Below are 21,470 nucleotides of genomic sequence, written 5' to 3'. Positions count from 1 at the left end.
TCGACTTCTCAGGAGCCAGAAATGTGGTTGTTCGTACAGAACAAGAAACTTCATTAAGCTTCTTGGCTTTCTCAAGATCAAAAAGTTCGAAACCAGATCGATCATGTTGTGATAGATGGACGATATGTATCCAGTATCCTTGACATGCGTACGCTCCGAGAACCTAACATCGACTGGGACCACTATATTGTTGTAGCAAAGGTAGGCGCCCGCCTCTGGAGAGCAAAGTACACTCGTCGATAAACACGTGGAAGGAGGACAACGAGAAGCTACTATCATAACCGACAGCGAAACCATGGATAACATGATACGAGACTCTTTGTTTCGAGAGAGAGCTGTCAAAACTCGCATTTTTTATAACACTTGCCAATGATGCCACTGCTGAAAAATATTAGATTGGGTATTTAATAAATTATACAAAACACTAAATTAAACAAACAATTTGAAAATGCATACATATATAAATGCTAAAATGCATAATCATTAATTAATTTACATAAATATGTTCGCACAGTTCAATGAAATTTCATTTCACACTAATTTCGTCAGGTAATTATAGCGGTTTTCTTTTGGCATCCCGCCTTTTGTGAAATCAGCTGATCGAAATTCCCTGATCTCCTTCGCTATCAAATAATCAGGAACGCGTTTGAAAGACAAATGAGAGCCAATGCGAAACGGTTTCCTAATCGACTAGCCTCTGGAAGCACTCATCAGCAACGCTGTATTAGGGAAATGTGGGACGAATTTTCAAACTCCTTACGTACAGCCGCAAGCGACACCATAGGTTTTCGTAAATGTTGAAAGAACAGGCGGTACAATGATGACATCGTATCGCAGTGAAGAGAAAGTGGCCGCCTCGCAATGTTGCAATCGACCACAACACGAGCGGGGTAGGATAGATACCGAAAGTTGAAGAGGAAAGCGAGACGCATATACAGACAAAAAAGAAAGAGGGCGAAATGCGTGAGTATGAAAATCTAATATCGACCAGATTTCCACCATGCCCCAATCTCAAAAAAAACAAAAAAAAAAAAACCGTGAAAAAGGGGATCGACACATAATATCTCTTCGTCGATTTTTAAGCCGAAGCAAGAAAAGGAACTGTCTCTAAGCCGCTATGTCTAAACTTGGTATCTTTGTAGAGATAATACAGCTATGAAAGCTTACGTGGAGCATCATCATAAGTAGCGCCAGGATCGAGAAGTACCTCCCCGATCCGTTCGATACCACGCTGGGTTACAGAAAAGTACTCTATCTAGTGATTTCTTGAATATATTGCTGGACAAAATAATACGAGCAGCAGAGCTTAATAGGGAAGCTCCAATCTTCTATAGGAGTGCAGCTGCTGGCGTACGCCGATGATATTGATATCAGTGACCTCAACAACCTCGCCGTTAGCTCTGCTTTTTCCAGACTGGATAAGAAAGCGAAGTAAATGGGTCTGGTAGTCAAACAATCATCGCGACTAGACTAGACTCCCACGTCACTGTTGACAGTCATAACTTTGAAGCCGTAGTTAATTTCGTCTATCTTGAAACCTGTATTAACATCAACAACCACTCTTACCAACAGGTTCTACTTTGGACTGAGTAGGCAATTGAAAAGTAAAGTCCACTCCAGACGAACAGAGACCATGGATAACGACAGCATCTGACTAGTCGGCCTTAGAGAGTTCAAGATAAAGGTTTTGCAGAAAATTTATGATTTTTTGCGTATTGGCAACGTCGAGTACCGCTGTCGATGGTACGATGACCTGCGCGAGATATACGGCGACACTGAAATAGTTCCGCGAATGAAGAGGCAGCGGCTGCGCTGTTTAAGTCATGTTATCCGGATGGTAGAGAGCACTTCAGCCTTGAAAGTTGTCGATTCCGTACCCATCAGTTGAAGCAGAGGAAGAAGAAGACCTCCACTCCGTTGGAGAGATCAGCTGGATCTGGCTGCAGTTGGTATCTCGAATTAAAATACTTAACACTTATTACGATTAAAATTTATTTTATTTTGGGCGGTTAATATCCGGAGAAACTGTTTAAATTTTTTGTTATGATTTTATAATTTCTATTGTATTTTAAATACTTAATAAAGTGATTTAAGCTTATTAGCTTTCACTTAATAGCTTTTTATAATAATTTTCAATCGAAAATTACTCCTATGATATATCGGGTGATTTTTTAAGAGCTTGATAACTTTTTTTAAAAAAAACGCATAAAATTTGCAAAATCTCATCGGTTCTTTATTTGAAACGTTAGATTGGTTCATGACATTTACTTTTTGAAGATAATTTCATTTAAATGTTGACTCATGTGGTTTCAACAAGATGGCGCTACATGCCACACAGCTCGCGATTCTATGGCCATTTTGAGGGAAAACTTCGGAGAACAATTCATCTCAAGAAATGGACCCGTAAGTTGGCCACCAAGATCATGCGATTTAACGCCTTTAGACTATTTTTTGTGGGGCTACGTCAAGTCTAAAGTCTACAGAAATAAGCCAGCAACTATTCCAGCTTTGGAAGACAACATTTCCGAAGAAATTCGGGCTATTCCGGCCGAAATGCTCGAAAAAGTTGCCCAAAATTGGACTTTCCGAATGGACCACCTAAGACGCAGCCGCGGTCAACATTTAAATGAAATTATCTTCAAAAAGTAAATGTCATGAACCAATCTAACGTTTCAAATAAAGAACCGATGAGATTTTGCAAATTTTATGCGTTTTTTTAAAAAAAAGTTATCAAGCTCTTAAAAAATCACCCGATATCACAAACATTTCATCAAATTCATTTAAATTTTGCATTTTCTTTATTTACAATTTATTAATAATATGCGATGATAATGTTTTTAATCAGTGGTAATTGAAAATGAATTCTACTGTCCATCATATTGCAAAACATTTCATGAAATACAACAGAATTGTGCAAAAGTTAACTCGATAGAAAGTTAAACCCTCGGCTAAGTTGACCGATTTTGAGCGTCCACGTACCGCTCTAAGAAGTTAGCTTTTGGTTAACGTTTTTCAACTTATCTCTTTTTTTCAAACCCAACCGTTTGTTTGGCAAGAAATATGTATTTCCCGAATTTATATGTATGTAAAAAATTATTTTCAGTGTTGTCAGTCATCAAAGCAGAAAAAATCACGCAAATCAGATTAAATTTACGAATAGACGGCACTTGTATGTTGCGTGCGAGCGCAGAAGGTTCGCATATGTTGAAATCATTGTTAATTGGTAAATCCGTATCCCCCGTTGCTGCAAAGGATTTGAAAACACATTGGGTTACCGCTAAAACACAAAAGTCTAGGATGAATTCAGACGACTTCGGGAGGTACAATCGTTATTATCCAAGGTGGGTGGTGTTGACGACAGCAGTGAAGACATCGAAAATTGTAACGACGATCAAAATACGGAAGATTATGGAAATTTCGAGGTGTCTGACAATGAAGTTGAAGAACCAGTTATAAAGAGAATATGCAACAACAGAAAGTAAGTTTTTCGGAAGCAGTGGAATGCGTCAATACCTTGATAAAGTGGTATGAAAACAATAATGATGCAAATCAGATATCACATTGTATTAATATGCTCACGAAAATTGTCAGGTGCTATTGCACAAGAGAAAAGAAACAAACAAATATCGACCGTTTCTTTAAACCAGCCAAACAAATTAATATTTACATGTATTATAAATGTAATGTGAAAAAGTACAAACTGAATCTTAGTTTCTGTGTTGTTACGAGTAAAAATGAGTCCTGCAAATAAATTGAACTATTATATCACCAAAATTATGTTTATTTCCGAGTTTTTTTTTCAAATTCGAAAACCCTTTGGAAAAGTTAATATTTCCTTCCAGTCATTCCAATTGCAAAACGTCAAAACCTTCCAGATCCAGTCAACTGTCAAAGTTCGGTAAGTGAGCGGTTCTCACATTTCCAGTGACAGGAGAGTTGGGCATGTCTTTATCTCTGGTACGAATGTTCACTTACTTTCAGAGCTTCACTACAATTGATGTATAACTTTAACTGCATATAACTTTCAAAGAAGAAGTTTTACCATAAAAGCGTGAACATTTTCTTCATAAAGCTAACAATTTTGTACTAGAATATAACTTTTCACAATTGTAGGTTTATTTTATTTCGAGATAAAAATTTTATTTGGTTAGGATAAAATCTAAATCTTCAGCGGGCGTTCGCAAAAAGACAGAGCTTGGGAAATAACAGACAGCTTAATTTACCATACCATATAGTGTACCTATACCTCAGCCATTTCAATATCTATCTCAATTAGTTTTCGGTGTTACAAAAATCGTTAGGTGAACAAAACTTTTATACTCAGTAGTAACATTTTGCGAGAGTATTAAAAGCATGAAGAAAATGTGGTGCAAATGAGTATAATAGTGTTTCTTTTCTCGACGAAAATGTTCCCTCATTACATGGCTAAATTGTACAAATGTTTCATTACACCCCCCTCCTTCTTCTTAATTGGCGTAGACACCGTTTACGCGATTATAGCCAAGTTAACAACAGCGCGCCAATCGTTTCTTTTTTTCGCTACGTGGCGCCAACTGGATATTCCAAGCGAAGCCAGGTCCTTCTCCACTTGGTCCTTCCAACGGAGTGGAGGTCTTCCTCTGCTTCCCCCGGCGGGTACTGCGTCGAATACTTTCAAAGCTGGATTGTTTTCGTTCATCCGGACAACATCACCTAGCCAACGTAGCCGCTGTCTTTTAATTCGCCGAACTACGTCAATGACGTCGTATATCTCGTACAGCTCATCGTTCCATCGAATGCGATATTCGCCGTGGCCAATGCGCAAAGGACCATAAATCTTTCGCAGAACTTTTCTCTCGAAAACTCTCAACGTCGACTCATCAGTTGATGTCATCGTCCAAGCCTCTGCACCATATAGCAGGACGGGAATTATGAGCGACTTATAGAGTTTGGTTTTTGTTCGTCGTTCGTTAGTGTTCGTTACACCCCCCCAAAATGTTCAATTTCATCTTCAACTACAGTGAGTGCTACAAACTAAAATTTGCTAGATGGACGCATCGCGCTAGTCACAAAAACGTCGAAATAATCTTAAGAAATTTTAGCAGATCTAAGCAGATATAATTGATCATAAACACAGCTGTTGGCATCGAAATCTATCACCGAAAGATAATAAAGGAAATAGTAAAAAAAAAGGCAGCCAAATGATCTTATTCAATGACATGTCATTTTCATAATGGGCAAGATTCAGTTTCAAAGTAAAGCCAAAACTAGATTTCAATTTGACGGGTTATAAAAAATATTATAGCGATTACTTAGCTATAATCTGTGTTAGTCGATTAGACTGGCCTACAAATAGAATAAATGCACGTATGTAAGTGTCAAATTTATAATACAATGGTGGTTAAGTTCCAATTATTTGAAGATTTAGCAATTTTGAAATTCATGATGGAGATGATGATGGTAGCAGTAAAAAAAATTTCAGCGAAACCATTCTATAATCCATCTTTGCAGAACTTGAGGCAGACTTTTTAAATCACAACTTCAGTAGCGTAATTTATCGAACATACCCTAAAGTAAGCAGTTTCGGATTTTTAAAAGGAAATATGTGAAATCCACACATTGTTGAATATGCCACGAATACAAAACTTAAACAAGACAACTACATATTGAGTGCGTGACTCGTTATTGTCATGCTACATATCCAAATTATCTTTTGAGCACTATGTGGTTATTAAAAGACTTGTGAATACTAGCAAGAGCGAGCGCTATGCGCTTTATTCAATATCCAACAGAGAACGGCTTCCGTTGAGCGCAAAAATGTTCATGCACGATCAATACCCGAACTATCAGCCCATTCGGCTCAAGCGCTCAAAATGGCATTCGTGAATGTTTTCGCTACTGAGCTAAATTCAGCTCAATTGCGGTAAATTCGTTTGCTTGCTGAGTTTATTCACGCTCGTGTTGAAACAGCTCTACTCAGGCGTTCGCTCATTCGGCTCAACAATGATCGTGTTGAATGAAAACAAAAACACAAAAGAGCAAACTCAACGCCTATGAGCAAACTCAATGGGTATGAGCAAACTCAACGCATATGAATGAACTCACTGTGCTTGAATAAAAGCGCCGTCTCCTTAAGCGATTTGCAGCACTTACATACATATGTCTGTTTAAATTTGAAGAATTTTTTGGCAAATATTTTAAAATATTGTTACAGGATTGGCAGTATATATGTAAATCCATTCCAAATAGTGCCATCCTCTTTAATAATTTCAGATAATATATTCCAAACATGGCTCCTTCCCCTATGTCGGGCTGACAATGTGTAGGCGTTTGTACGTATTTTTTCTAAAATATCTTCTTGCTCCATATCGACGGGATGACAAATACATACTAAAATATAAGTTGTGTACCAAATTCTTAGTGCAATGCATGTGACACATAAGCTGATCGCGAACAAAGAATACAAAAACAATATACATACCAGAGAAGTGCAAAACTCACTTTTTCCTTAAATCAGCTCATACGCAAAAGTTTCTATTCAATTCCAATCACTGAGCGAAAGTGAGCTAAACATTTCGTGAAGTGAGCGAGCATGAGCTAAATATTTCGTGAAGTGAGCAAATGTGAGCAAAGCATTTCAGACCGAAGGCTCACATTGTACGCGAATGAGCGATTCGGCAACATGAGCTGATTTTTACTCAACGCTGTGTTTCGCTCAGTGATTTGACTTGAATAGAAACTTTTGCGTATGAGCTGATTCAAGGAAAAAGTGAGTTTTGCAGTTCTCTGTTATCCAAACAAGAACTAAACTTAAAAATGTATGCCCTGATTGCTATTCCCTATACACACGCACACTTTTGGCGTTACTGTCGCTGCTGCAATGAATTGCACCTAATGTTTTTGTTGTAGCGTGACTTTATCTAATTTGGCGGTTGTTGTTGTGTGAGAAATTTGTGAAATGCTGTTGTTGCCTTGAAATACTTATGAATCTGTTGTGTTGTTGCTGTAGCGAAGAAATTGAAAGTTGGTGGGAAAAACGCTGGCGCGGACTATTACCATACTTACTGGCTGGCGTGGAGTAGTTCTAAGAACGGTGCAGGCAGAATAATGTCAAAACAATTCATAAATAAGAAATACTGTGAAAGATATATTAAATGAACTCTCTATTAAGCGGACAACTCTAATAACTGGACAGAAAGGCTAGTTCGATTGTGTCTGTTTATGAAAAATTTCACTATACATATTTCTAAACATATGCACGTATTCACACTCCCCAAAAAAATATAATACAGTTGAACTTACATAACCCAAACTCAAAGTTCTCCATAACTCGAACTCTTAAATTAGCAAAAGAAGTCAAAATGCATACAAATTTCCTGCCATAACTTAAAGTTTTTTTGTGGATTATGGTGATTCGAGCTAGGAAAGTTCGACTCTAATTATAATTTTTAGTAAAATGCCAAATCTAAAGGGCCATTTTCTCAATGTTTGGTTAGCAGCCATTTGTCAGTTAAGTTCTGGTAAACTTAACCAAGGTTCCTTTTTTCGGCAAAGAACATTTTTTTTTAACTAGAACTGACAGATGATGTTAACATAACTGAGAAAACATCCTTAAATTCGTTATTTTTTCCAACGACATTTTTTTTTTTTTAACACATTTAAAATTAATAATCAAGTACAATCCCCTGGATTCTTATACCGACAAAAACGTTTAAATGAAATTATTACTGTATTAAATAGTTTATTATATGAATAATAGTGTAAAATGTATACCACAACAATGAAAATATTCGGCAGCGACATTAGTAAGGTTGAGTGTGCAGGAGTGCGTAAAATCGTGAAAAAAAGTGAAGTGATTACGATTATTAAAAGTTTAAAGTTATTATAAAACTAAAGGAATAATAATTTGAAGGTGCGAAGTGCATTTAACTAAATATGTGTAACGTTGAAATATGTTAAAACAGATTAACAGATTTTGGTGGTGCAAGCAATAAGAATTCAGTACAATTCGGTTCGGCAAAGTTTAAAATTCGTTGGAATTTTCCATCAGCAAAAGACAAGAAAACGCAATTGCAGTAAATACATACCCAGCAGATTTAAAAGCGAGATCTCCTGAAAGGAGGAATGAAGGAGTCCTCCTATTGACCTCTTTTAGGAGCAGTAAGGGAGATTTTTTAATTTTGTTCTTATATTGTGTTTTTTTTTTATATTTTATTTTAGTGTTGACCTCCTTTTGTCATCTTTTAGGAGCAAAAAAGGAGATTTTATACTTCTATTGTGATTTTTTTTACTTCATTTTAGTATTGATCTCCTTTTGTCCTCCTTTAGGAGCAATAAAGGAGATTTTTTAATTTTTCGTAGCTTAAAAATCGTACTTTTGATTCAAAAATTACAATTTAACGGGAAATAATAACTGTTATTTTTTGTCTTCAAGCGATTGTTCATTTCAACTGTGTTTTTTAAAGCGTGCAGACGTAAGTGTTTTATATCTAAGTATTAAATATTTTAAATTGATAATTAAATGTACTCTAAAAGGCATTTAAAACGCCTAGTGAATAAAAAATTAAATAATTTATACAAAAAACAAAATAATAATACACAAAATGAAAATGATGTGAAAAGTGTTAATGAAATTGAAAGTGATACAAGCTCTAAAGAAGTTTTTGAAGAAGTTGAAAGTGGTACAGGCTCGAAAGAAGTGATAGAAGATTTTTGTTTGCCAGCTGAACCACTTTCAAAACAGTTAGCCATTTGGGCAATTGAAAATCGAATAACAAGGGCCGCATGTAATAGTCTTCTTGCAATTTTAAACTCACAAAATTTAAATGTGCCTATATCAAAAAATAAGCTCTTACAATCTTTCCAACCAGATGATACTAATGTAATAGCCATGCCGCCTGGAGAATATTTTCACTTTGGCTTAGAAAATGCATTGAAAAATGAAATAAAACACGATAATTCTGTAGGTGAAACAATTGTATTAGATGTTTTTTGCGATGGTTTGCCACTTTACAAAAGTTCCGCGAAAACTCTTTGGCCAATATTGGGAGCAATTTCAAATTGTGAATCACAACCATTTTTAATTGGCAGTTTTATTGGTTGCTCAAAGCCACAGGAAGTTGAAAAATATTTGGAGAAATTTTTGGACGAGTACTCTGAGCTAAAAAAAAATGGGATGCTCTATGGCGGTAAATCTTATAAAATCAAAATAGGAGCTATCATATGTGATGCTCCAGCCAAAGCTTTTTTAAGTGGCACTGTTGGCCATACGTGTTCATATGGATGTTCCAAATGTGAGCAAAAAGCTGTGAGAATAAATAAACGTCTCTCATATTCTCTAACTTCTGGCGTCTTAAGAACTGACCAAAGTTTCGCCGAACGAACCACAAAAAACTTCCATTTAGCAAGATTTCATACTACTGCACATCCACTGGAAAATTGTGGCGTAAACATGATTACACAGTTCCCTTTGGATGTGATGCATTTATTCGATTTAGGAGTGGTTAAAAAAAGTTTACTTTTAATATGGAAAGGTAAACCGATAAAAAAAAATAACAAATGCCTAAACAGTAATTTACTTAATGAAAAAATTGGAATTGTTCGAAAATATACGCCAAAAGAGTTTAATCGGAAGTTGAGGCCATTTGAAGAGATGCCACGTTGGAAAGCTTCAGAATTTCGACAAATAATATTGTATACAGGTTTCTTTCTGTTAAGAAATGTTATTGAAGATGATCTTTATGAGCATTTTTTGATTTTAATGACAGCATATAGATTCATATCCTGTCCAAGAATGTGCGAAAGTAATTTAGCCTGTGTGCAGAAGCTTTTAGAGGCTTATGTTGAAGATTTTGCCAATTTATACGGCAAAGATCGAGTCAGTTATAATGTTCATAACTTGCTCCATATATCGCAGTGTGTAAAGGACTTTGGATGTGCTTCTAACTTCTCTGGATATAAATTTGAAAGTTTTTTACAAATTTTGAAAAAGGATTGCCGGAAATCTCAATATATTTCTCAACAGTTGAATAATCGCATTACAGAGCGAAATTTTATTCCTAGGAAGAAAAAAAAAATTGTCCACTGGGCAAAAAAGTTAATAATATTTGTAATAAATATCAGTTCGGTAATTTTTTTTTAAGCAATAAAGTCCCAGATTGCTATTGCATGACGCAGGAATTAAATGTTTTTAAAATAATTGGGTTTCAAAAAGTGGGTGAACAGCTGGTTGTTAGAGGTAAATATTTTAACGATGCAACAAGTTCATTTACTTATCCAGTAGACTCAAAAAGTGCGTTAGGGATATCGAAAGCATCTGTTTTAGCTGATTTAGAGCACAATATACCTCTCGAAATAATTTACTGCAAGCTTTTTGCAATTGCTGAAAACGATCACTTTCATTTTGTTCCCATTTTGCATCATTGTTACTAAATTAATATATAATACAAAAATAATATAATACTTGTAAAATAATATAATATTATACACTTAATTATAGATAAATAAAATGACGTCACAAAATAATTTTTTATTCAATTCTCTCGGTAAGTTTATCTCTTGCAAATATTTTTTCATAACTCTTTAGCACATTTTTTTCCTAGAATGCGGAAGTTCTTCAATTTTAAGTGGAGAAAATATCAATGTGTCCACCATTACTTCCCGAAACACCTCCTCCTGGCAGAAAAACATGGAACAAAGAATACGGAAGCTAGAGGAAATATCGGCGCAGAACACTATACTCCTGGAGCGGATTATTGACATATTGCAACCGAAGAAGATTGATTTAATGATATTTCCTATTAAAAGCATAAATGATTTAGCATCTACAGAGTCCTTGCTTTTGAATAAGCCTGAGGCAGAAATTGTGAGTATAATAAAATACATTTGATAAAATGTTACTAAACAGTTTGAGTTTATTATAGGTGGCGTATCTGAAGCAAAAATTTTCAAAGAGACCCCTATCAAAAATTTTGGATGAAGTGATTGCGGAGTCCCTGCTCTTAAAAGTGAATTGGGATGGAGCCAAAAAAAAAGTTGCATTGAAGAATTATGCACTTTTCAATAAATTTCTTTACGGTAATACATAATTTAAATCATGTCATCTATTTTTTTAACAAGTTTAATTTTTAGAGGCCTTAAAAGATGACTACTCATACCCTGATTTTGAGGCAAAGATCAAAAAGGCGTTTCTCAAATGTAAGGCTCAGTTCTACAGGAACACTTATAATATAAAAAAAAAATAATAAATTTCATGTACATTCATTTAATTAAAAAATTTTAATAAAAAACAATATTATAAAAATTTGTTTTTGTTAAAATAATTGCAGGTTGAAAATAATATAGGATTTATCATAGAGATCTCCTATAGAAGTAATCATAGAGATGTCCTTTAGGATTAATCATAGAGATCTCCTATAGTAGTAATCATAGAGATCTCCTTTAGGAGTAATCATAGAGATCTCCTATAGCGGTAATCATAGAGATCTCCTATATCAGTAATCATAGAGATCTCCTTTAGGAGTAATCATAGAGATCTCCTATAGCAGTAATCATAGAGATCTCCATTAGGAGGTTAAAAGGAGTACTCGCGTTCCAATGACATGCAATGTTAAAAACGAGTATACAATTTTACGTGTATTTACACACGAGTATTAGGAGTAATAGGGAGTATAGGATATCTCCTAAAGGATTAATCCAGGAGGTCTCAAACGATCATCCTAAAATCTGCTGGGTAAATACAAAGACACACATACAATTACATATACATACACTTTTACCGAACATTTGGGCTTACGAATGTTGTGTGCACGGTTTGTTCCGCACAAATTGACTGACGGCCAAAATCCAACATTCGAAGGACATCATTAAAGAGGTCAAAAAGGACAAAAACTTCATTTACAATATTGTGACTGGTGACGAAACGTTGTGTTTGTGGTGTTTGGAATATGATTTCGAAACGAAACGCCTGAATGGAAGGCACCTGACGAGCCGAAACCTAAAAAAACGCGCATGGAGATTGAATAGATAGAAGTGAAGACATTGCGGATTTGTTTTACGATTCCAAGAGTATTGTCCACAAAGATTTTGTTCTACCCGGCCAAAACGTTAATGCGGCATTCTACCTTAGAGTTTTGAAGCGTTTGGTGCGCCGTGTTCGTCGTATTCGGCCCGAATATCGCGAAGATGAAAGTTGGCGTTTGTTGTACGATTATTTCACCAAAAATCACATTTTAACCATGCATATGCCCATTAAAGGAAAAGGAACATATTGAAAATAACTTTAATCAAAATGATAATAACTGTAAACAAAGTGGCGAAATAACAAACTTTTGTCTTAACACATTTACCGTGTAGGGGTAAATTAACGGATTTTGGTACAGACTATTTGAATAGTGCTTGCACAAACATTCTTACTTATTTGAGCGAACATTGAACAAAAAAAATTATAAATGTTTAAATAATATAGCTGAAAAAAATATTTGACGGCAAATCGAAATGAAAGTGCAACAAACTTGAAAACATTTTATGAAAATCTATGTAAAACAATAACAATTAAAAGTTGAATAATGGTGGATAAATTTGCAAATTATTGGAAATTTGATCAAATATTTTTTTTTTTTCAAAATTGGCAAAACTGTGTTTGGCACACAACCAAAACAAAAAACAACAAATCAATCAAGCTAAAGTATAATGTATGATATTAAAATAAAAAAAAAAACAAATAAACATTGATTAAAGTACAGTGTATAACATTAACAATATTAAACGAAAAAAGAAATACATAAAATTCTATTGAAATTATAAAAACTAAAAACAAAACAAAAAAATATTTTGGTAAATATCACACAAAAATTTTTAACGACTATATACAGTAAACATAAATGGAAGACACTTTAGTGACAACAAAACATTAAAACCAATAAAGTGACAATAACGTATAGGCTCAGGCAAACAGTCAATGCGCGGAGAGATAATTAGCTAAAGGAGAAACCAGGAACAAAAACCTCAAAAAATAAATTTTGGACCAGCAGCAATACTAAGCACAGTGCAGCAAACAACAAACGGAGCAACTGTTGCAGTAACTATAATACTTATTACCTAGTTTATTCTATTCCTGTTACTTATATTTAAGTTGATTTTCCCTTTTATATAGTATACTTATACATACTAGCTGACCCCGCAGGCGTTGTTCTGCGTGAAATTATGTGTTTTGAAACAAAAAGAAAGTTGAATTTATATTGTGTTGAAAATCATTTATTTGCGATTTTTCTACATGTTTGTTTTCAACGTAGCCCGGCTTAATAATCAACATTTTTTGGTTTATGTTCCAGTGTGTAAATGTACAAAGAAGACGGTTTTCCAACTTGTGAACACGCCACAAATAGCTGGCAGTGCGAAAAACATGGCATTTCCAGATTTATGCCACCACCACCGGAAGTATCAACCGGAATTGACCCATGCAAAATGTCTCCGGTAATGTAATTTTTGTTCGTATTCCATAATTGACGCGGATTTGAAAGGTGAAATGATCATTGCGAAAAGCGTGCGAACTTCATTTGCATTCGAAGTAGCTATCAAATCGTCCATCGTTTGATTCCATTGATTATCATGTTCCAGCGATTGTAATTGCTGGCTTGCTTCTCAAAAGGTTGCACACACCGTACCATTCACAGTACGTAATGACACAAATAAAGTTGAACCGCGTACATTAATCAATAACAACCGAAGGTAGAAGCAATCGTCGTATATCGGGTGGATTGTGCAAATTCGTCCTAATGCATTAGTTGAGAACACACCTGCATGTCCATCTACTACTTTGCCTTGCTTTCTGCGTAACCATTTCTTCGAAAATGCTTTCCATGCGCAAAAATAACCTTCCGATGTTTTTCGGCTGTAATTTTTTAAAAAATTAAAAACTTTGATTCTGCTTGTGGATTATTTTTATTTGGTCTTTTAAATTTTTTTACATCAAGTCGAGAATATGATATCATGTAAATGGCCGCCGCCACAGTTGGTTGTCATTTGAGTCCTTTTTATGGTATTTTCCATCACTTTGGCCAGAACTTCCGGCGATAAGTCGTCACATTCTTGACGGAAATTGTCTTTAAGAGCTGCAAGAGTCTGAGGCTTGTTGACATAAGCCCGCGACTTCAAAAAGCCCCACAAAAAGAAGACTGGAGCGGTCAACTCAAGCGATCTTGCTGGCCAGTGCAAATCGCCAAAACGGGAGATTAGGAGCCAGGGAAATGCATCCTTCAGCATATCGGTTGTGGCACGTGCAGTGTGTGCCGTTGCACCGTCCTGTCAAAGCCACATGTTTTCCAATCCCAATTCATCAAGTTGCGCATAAAGAACAGCGAAAACAGCACACCATACAGTGACTTTGAGCGGGTGTAATGGCTTTTCGTGGGTTACACGATGTTTGATGAAAAATCATCTTCCTCTTGGTGGTGATTAAGGATGGCTTGAGCGTAGGTTAGACGCGATTGGCGGTCAGCAGCTAACAGCCGATGCACCGTCTGGACTTTATACGGAAACATCTTCAAACCTTGTACCAAAATTCGCTGTAAACACCGTCGACTGATACCCATTAGTGTGGCACGTCGTCTGGTGTGATGTCGACGGCATTTCCATGACATCCTCGGCAACAGCAGCAATATTCTCGGCAGAACGCTTACTCAGGGGTCTGCGTCGCCTGGCAGCATCTCGTGTTGTGCCAGTCTCTTCGAGGCAAGCGGCTAAACGTCGCGGTGTTTCACCAGTAGGTGTCGGACGGCCAGGAAATCTGCGACGAAATTCACGTTGTGCCAAAGTCCCGACCGATTATTGGTCAAGTAAATAGTCACCAATAACCCGCGTTCTGGAGCAGTGTAGCGTACCATTGTTTATTTACGCGTATTTCGCATGTGTTTATTAAACAAATGTCAAAACAGAACTGACATTAGAGGTCAATTGCAAAATTTATAGCATCTTCTGATAGGAGGATTACTTTTGCGCCACCCTGTATAATATCAAAGCATTTCCGAATAGAGCAATGTTCTCGGAAACGGATCACTGACGCAAGTTGAAAAAAAAATCGTCAATGTTAATTTTGATGGTGGCGGTGTTTCCACTGGCTGTACTGTATTCTCTGGGTTATAACACACTGTTTGGCTGCGAGATGCACAGCAGTCGGAAAACGTTTATGAATTGCAAACGTAAATGTCTTACTTCATTGCAGCTGACGCATCGACCTATTTGATACTTGCTGATCTTATCTCGTTCAATGCCAATAACTGCCATGTTGCTTTCTTTGGTGACGTACTCGCAAACGTATTTAATCGATTTCACCAAACTGCAATACTCAACATTGATATGAGTTTTAAATGCGAATTAAACACTAATGGCGAATATGGTACGATCCATGTGTTGTCAACTTCGATATTCACTCCTCTAAATTGAATGCTGAATGTTCTGCCACTGTCGTCTGGTGAGCGACGATGATACAGTGGATATCTATCATTTCCAGTCTGCGTTTCGGAAAGAAAAGCACTTGGATAGTGTTTCGTGTTATTTGTTGTGGTGTCCGCAAGGTCTATAAGCCATATTGGTTTTTACCACTTCGAATAATTCTGGATCTATCTCTGGATCAGGAATTTCCGCAGAAATGATTTAATCAATTTGATCTGGTGTAACCACCCTACATCATCCAAAAAAGAATGTGCCACTCAACAGAGTACATCCAGCATCTAACAGCACCCTATATACGTTGCTTCAAGATAAAGTCGTAGCTGTTGTTTGAAAAGGCGTGCTGTAATATCGTGGCGATTGCTTGCTAATTGACCGAGATCCATAATTCCGCTCGGATGTCATCGCATCCTGCAAGTACTCCTGCATGTACTTTGGGCTGTCAATGTATATTGATCAGGGTTCTCATTTACTACTCCGTAGCAGCAAAATTTCTAAAATTATTTCTATGCTATCGCTACCGCTCTCACTTTATCGGGAGCCACAGCATAGCCTTAGCATAACAATGTAAAGTATGTGCTCTACACTGCTCCGAGTTTTGTTAAGTAAAAAACTATAGCTGGAGCGGGAGCAAAAAAATAAATTCTGCGCTATGCTCATGCGTAGCGGTAGCAAAAAATTGGGAGCGGTAGCACAGCAGAGCTAATGAAAATTTTCATGTGCTACAGTTCCCGCATGTGTTTGTCGTTTACACGTGGTTAATATTCATCTACTGATTACCAGTACCAGTTTTAATCCATTGCACTGCGTATTTGCAGTTCTGTTCTACCATTCCCAATATTTAGTAATTCTATCATTTTTTTAGGAAGAATCAGTTTGAAATTGTACGCATATATTATATTCTTAAATGAAACACAATCTTCAGTGTCACAATAAGAACTGGTTTTCTTTATTTTCTTACATTATCACTAAGCATAAATAAAATAGAGCTTATTCTAATTTCTCTTATTATTAAATATTATGCTACCACGATAAGTTCTCTTAATACTCTTATATTTAATGTTGTTGTAGCATCATACATACTATATATGTATGTATGTATGTATGTAAGTAAGTATGTAAGTATGAAAGTATGTATGTATGTATGTATGTATGTATGTATGTATGTATGTATGTATGTATGTATGTATGCATGTATGTATGTATACATTACTCCTCCACCACTAGAATTAACAGTACCTGGTAATTCAAAATGTAAATAAAATTTTATGTTAACAATTATTCTTTCTTTTAACTTGAGTTTTATATATTTTTTTAAATTTATTATCCTTAGACAGTAAATAGTTTCCCTCCTGTGTATAATTTGTAATTTTTTTATACTTAGGCATTGATTTACTTACTCTATTATTTTTTACAACGTCATTGGCAAAACCTTCCGTTGCAACTCTATTGGTTTTCTGATTTAACATACGTATTCTTTCAGACTTTCTTGTGTGTATTATTTGGGAAAGTTTAGCTAATTCTTCGCGTGAAACTAAGTTATTTATAAGATCGATCGGTCGTGTTTTAGTAGTAGAATGAATAGTATTATTGTATGATATTATAGCTTTATAAACATTTTCGGAAATATCGTCTTTATTATCTGGATCAGCATTAAAGAGTCTAATATGCTCGTTGAGAGTACCATGCAGTCTTTCCACATCTGCATTTCCAGTTTTTAAATAAGCTGTTGTTGTGTGAAATTCTATGTCTTGATTCTTTAAAAATTCTCTAATTGTAGCAGTGTCGATTTCGTTATCAAATATAAGCAGTTTTGGTTTTCCTAAATATTGAATCCTTTGCTTAAGAGCTTTGAGTATTGATACCCACGTCCTATCTTCCAGATAGTGCGCAGTTGCATATTTCGTTAGCTTGTCTATGCTTGTCAGATACATCATGCCACGCTGTGGAAACCATATATCTACATGAACGATTTCATTGTGTTTATTTGGGGTAGGTGTTATTAATATATTGTGTTTTATTGGATTTCTATCAAATTTTGCAAGTTTGCAAATATTGCAATTGTTAATGTAATTTTGTATCTCCTTTTGTAATTTTGGGTAAAAATAATCATTTTTTAACTCCTCAAAAACCTCATTTATGCCTCTGTGATTATTTTTATAATGAATTTTCTCTATTAATTGCAAAAGCTGTTCTCTGTCGGTTATATCCTGTATAAGCATGTTTGATTTTAATATTTTAAGATTTTTATTTTTCACAAAATATTTAATGAAGTTAGATTGAAACTCGAGATATAACTCAATATTTGGACAAAAAACTACTGCAAGTCCTTTTACAGGTAGTTTCTCTCTCATGAAATTTAAAATACTATTTTTATCTGTTACATTTACGTTATAACGAACTTTGTTTTTGAATAATATTTGAGTTTTTACAGAATCAGCATTGGACTTTTGGATGACTATTTGAATTTTAAACATATTAATTGGTTTTTCAGTTATTTTAATGTAATCAGTATCATCGCTTTCTGCGCTATGTACTGTATTGGCATCTTCCTCAAAAATTTCATTTAGGTTCAGCTCTATTTCACTATCAGCTGGCTCATAACTTAATCTACTAAGTCCATCAGCTATTACGTTTTCTTTTCCTTTTATATAGTTAACTTCAAAATCGAACTCGTTTAGCTTAATTTTCCATCTTTGGATTTTCGCATTCGGTTCTTTTATATTGTTGAGCCAAACAAGGGGACGATGATCTGTCTTAATAATAAATCTACGGCCGAAAATATATGGTCGGAAATATTTCGTGGCCCACACGATGGCCAGCAACTCCTTTTCTATTGTGCTGTAGTTTTTTTCGTGTCCATTTAGAGTTCGACTGGCATAAGAAATAACTTTATTTCCTTGCGTCAGTACTGCTCCTAATGCAAAATTGCTTGCATCGGTAACAAGCGTAAACGTTTTATTAAAATCTGGATGCACCAGTATAGGGTCATTTTGTATCAGTACCTTTAATTTTTCAAATGCCGCTTTATAGTCTTTATCATGTATGTTTATTTTTGCGCCTTTTTTCAGATATTTAATCAAATGGTGCGCTATTCTAGAATAATCATTAATAAAGCGCCTATAGTAGCCTGTTATGCCCAAAAATGACTTAATTTCTTTTTGAGTTTTAGGTAATAAAATCTTTTGAATAGCTTTTATCTTTTCCGGATTGGGTTTGATGCCATTGGGAGTGATAACGTGACCTAAAAACTCAGTTTCTTTTACAAGGAATGTGCATTTATCAACTTGAAGTTTTAGATTGGCTTCACTCAAACGCTTTAATACTTTATTAATCGCTTCCAAATGCTCTTCAATACTTGTCGAAAAAATTAGAATGTCGTCTAAGTACACTAAACAGATTGAACCAATGTATTCTTTCAATACATTGTTAATCAGTCGTTGAAACGTAGCTGGTGCATTACGAAGCCCAAATGGCATACGTAAAAATTCGTAATGCCCAGTAGTTGTTGAAAATGCAGTCTTTGGAATGTCATTTGGATGCAATTCTATTTGGTGAAAACCCTTGGCCAAGTCCAGAGTCGTGAAATATTGACATTTACCTAGCTTATCGAATATATCGTCAATATTTGGTATGGGGAATCTATCTTCGACAGTGACATCATTTAACTTCCTATAATCAATTACAATGCGCCATTTTTGTTTATTCGACGAGTCTAGTTTTTTGGGTACGATCCATATAGGACTATTATATGGACTATGAGAATGTCTAATAATATTTTGCTCTAACATGTTTTCAATTTGATTATTTATCTCTTCCTTGTGTATCTCAGGGTATCTATACAATTTCGAATATATTGGCATATCATGTTTTGTTATAATTCTATGCTTTATTTCATTTGTAAATGTTAATTTAGTATTTTTGTCATAAAAAACATGTTTATATTTTCTTAATATTTTCACTAACTTCTCTTTTTCATAATCTGCCAGATGGTTTAATTTAATAACTTTTGTTATATTATAATTTTCGATTTCGGAATTAAAGAATTCAAAGTAGTTTTCCTTATAAGACATTTCGTTATAAGATTCTTCTTCTTCAGACAAATATAAAGTCATAACAGCATTTTTTGTTATTAATTGTCTGTTATTCAAATCAATGACGCAATTTAAGTCTTTCAAAATATTATTTCCTATTAATCCATCAAAATTTTTGTTAAAAGCATATTCTAAAAACTCACAAAAATAATTGTTGAAATTGAATTCTTTAAATATCGGGAATGAACAAAGTTTTGTTATCAATATTTTTGTACCTAAAGCTTTTGCTATTACATTTACATTTCGCTTCAATCTTGGATGGCAAATATCAGGGTTAATTATACTGAACTCTGCGCCAGTATCGATTATGAATTTTAGTTTTTTTATGGGGTTATTAATTATTATGTAAGGAAGGTTTCCTCGCCCACGATAGGAAAATTTACATTGGAATTTCCAATTTCCATTGGTACCACTTGTTGATTAGAACTGTTCAAACTTTTATTATGATTTATTAAATTAGACTGTCTAGTTTGATACAGATTATTATTTGGAGTATATTTTGGTATGCTTGTATTTGGGGCTTGTGAGTAGTTTGATCGCCTTGTTTGTCCTGTGAATCTCGAGCTACCAGGGTTATTATCATAATAATGATCCAAATTATCAGTGGGAAATCGTTGGTTTTGGCGTAAAGGTGTATAATTGTTCACAAAGTTGTGATTATTGTAATTGTTGTCATTACCTGTATTATGGCTTTCATCATATTTATTATCGTACTGTCTGTTATAGCTTGGAGCTAATATTTTTATAGGTTTATTAGGATTTCTATAGTTATTACTAAAGTCGGTTCTTGTAGTATTTGTACTCAAATAGCCTTGTTTTGCTGGTCCAAATTGAGTGTAACCTTGGTGTCTAGCATCTAATATTATTTGAAATGCATCTTCTAAGGTCGTAGGGTTTCTAGCGAATATCATCGTGCGAGTGGGTTCTGGTAAATGGTCCCTAAATGTTTTAAGTGAAATTCGGTTTATCTCACTTGTTGTGTAAGTGTTATCGCCATGAGTTAAATTTCTGTTATGGATTCTATTTGCAAGTTTGTTAATTTGAAAATAATAATTTTCTATAGTTCCTTGTAGTCTACAGGTTTTAAGATTGTCCATTAAATCATTACTACTAAATTTTTCACCGAAGTTCTTTATAAGTATGTCTTTTAAAATGTCCCAAGTTGTTACGTTAGTGTATCTATGAATTGCTTCTCTGGTTTTGCCAACGCATTTGTTTTTAACATATCCAAAAAGTATACATCGGTTAGTATTGTCAAATTCCGAAATTGATGGTATGATGTTTTCAACTTGACTTATAAAATCTGGCAGTTGATTCTGATCATTGCCATCAAAGCTTTCAATATTTTTAATACAACTTAAAATAAGGTTAAATTTGCTCACTTCTAAGGCGTCCATTATTAAAAGTGTATTTGTTTTAAAATAATAACGTAAAGAAAAGGTTATGTATTATTATTAAAAGTAAATGTAAGAATAAGCAATAAATATATATAAGTATGTAGATAAATGGCTAGTCAAACAATATATAATAGCACAGTGATAACATACATATGTACTCAGTAGGTTAGCACAAAACGTTCATATGTAATTTTTGGCGTACAATTACCTATGTACGTTTCTTCTTGTTGTTTTGTGTTGTAACTGCTAATCTTGTTGCTCTCGTTGCAATTTGGTTGTCGACTCTACTATTTGTGCCGGTGTACTTATTGTTATTATTGAAATTGTTGTTTCTTCTGATATTCCTTGATTTTACTTCTCGCTCTCGTTCGTTGCGTTGTTACAAGTGCTGTTGTTGTTAAATTCGATGTCCTTTGTGGAGGTCACAATTGCATTTTTATTTGAGAGAATCCGTAATTTGTTGTTGGTATTATTTAATTGCTTGTGTATTTATGTATTCCAAATATATATAAGTAGTTTTTGTTTTATAAATCGGTACGCTTTAACTTTCGAA

General features: G+C 34.7%; 2 protein-coding genes across 13 annotated transcripts in view; one reads left to right on the top strand and one right to left on the bottom strand.

The window, feature by feature from the left end:
- The window catches only part of LOC126765669 (tau-tubulin kinase homolog Asator-like), a 403,818-nt gene that overhangs the window by 224,169 nt on the left and 158,179 nt on the right, over positions 1 to 21,470 (bottom strand). The gene's annotated exons all lie outside the window — the stretch shown is intronic.
- On the top strand, positions 8,043 to 11,270 carry LOC126765746 (uncharacterized). Its single transcript, XM_050483489.1, has 5 exons — positions 8,043 to 8,453; positions 10,478 to 10,523; positions 10,581 to 10,843; positions 10,902 to 11,055; positions 11,110 to 11,270. Exons 2-5 carry the CDS (start codon positions 10,487 to 10,489, stop codon positions 11,220 to 11,222), a joined length of 567 nt encoding a protein of 188 aa, XP_050339446.1. The 5' UTR covers positions 8,043 to 8,453; positions 10,478 to 10,486; the 3' UTR covers positions 11,223 to 11,270.

Source organism: Bactrocera neohumeralis, unplaced genomic scaffold (genome assembly GCF_024586455.1).
Source record: "Bactrocera neohumeralis isolate Rockhampton unplaced genomic scaffold, APGP_CSIRO_Bneo_wtdbg2-racon-allhic-juicebox.fasta_v2 cluster11, whole genome shotgun sequence".
In the NCBI taxonomy this organism is placed as follows: domain Eukaryota; kingdom Metazoa; phylum Arthropoda; class Insecta; order Diptera; family Tephritidae; genus Bactrocera; species Bactrocera neohumeralis.
The sequence above is the reverse complement of the archived record's forward strand: the minus strand, read 5'-3'. Positions and strand labels throughout refer to the sequence as shown.

Coding starts and splice junctions, on each gene's coding strand:
- LOC126765746 (XM_050483489.1), top strand. CDS start 10,487: ATGACGTCACAAAATAATTTTTTATTCAATTCTCTCG. Junction 10,524..10,580: donor TTTTTTATTCAATTCTCTCG/GTAAGTTTATCT, acceptor TTTTTTTCCTAG/AATGCGGAAGTTCTTCAATT. Junction 10,844..10,901: donor ATAAGCCTGAGGCAGAAATT/GTGAGTATAATA, acceptor AGTTTATTATAG/GTGGCGTATCTGAAGCAAAA.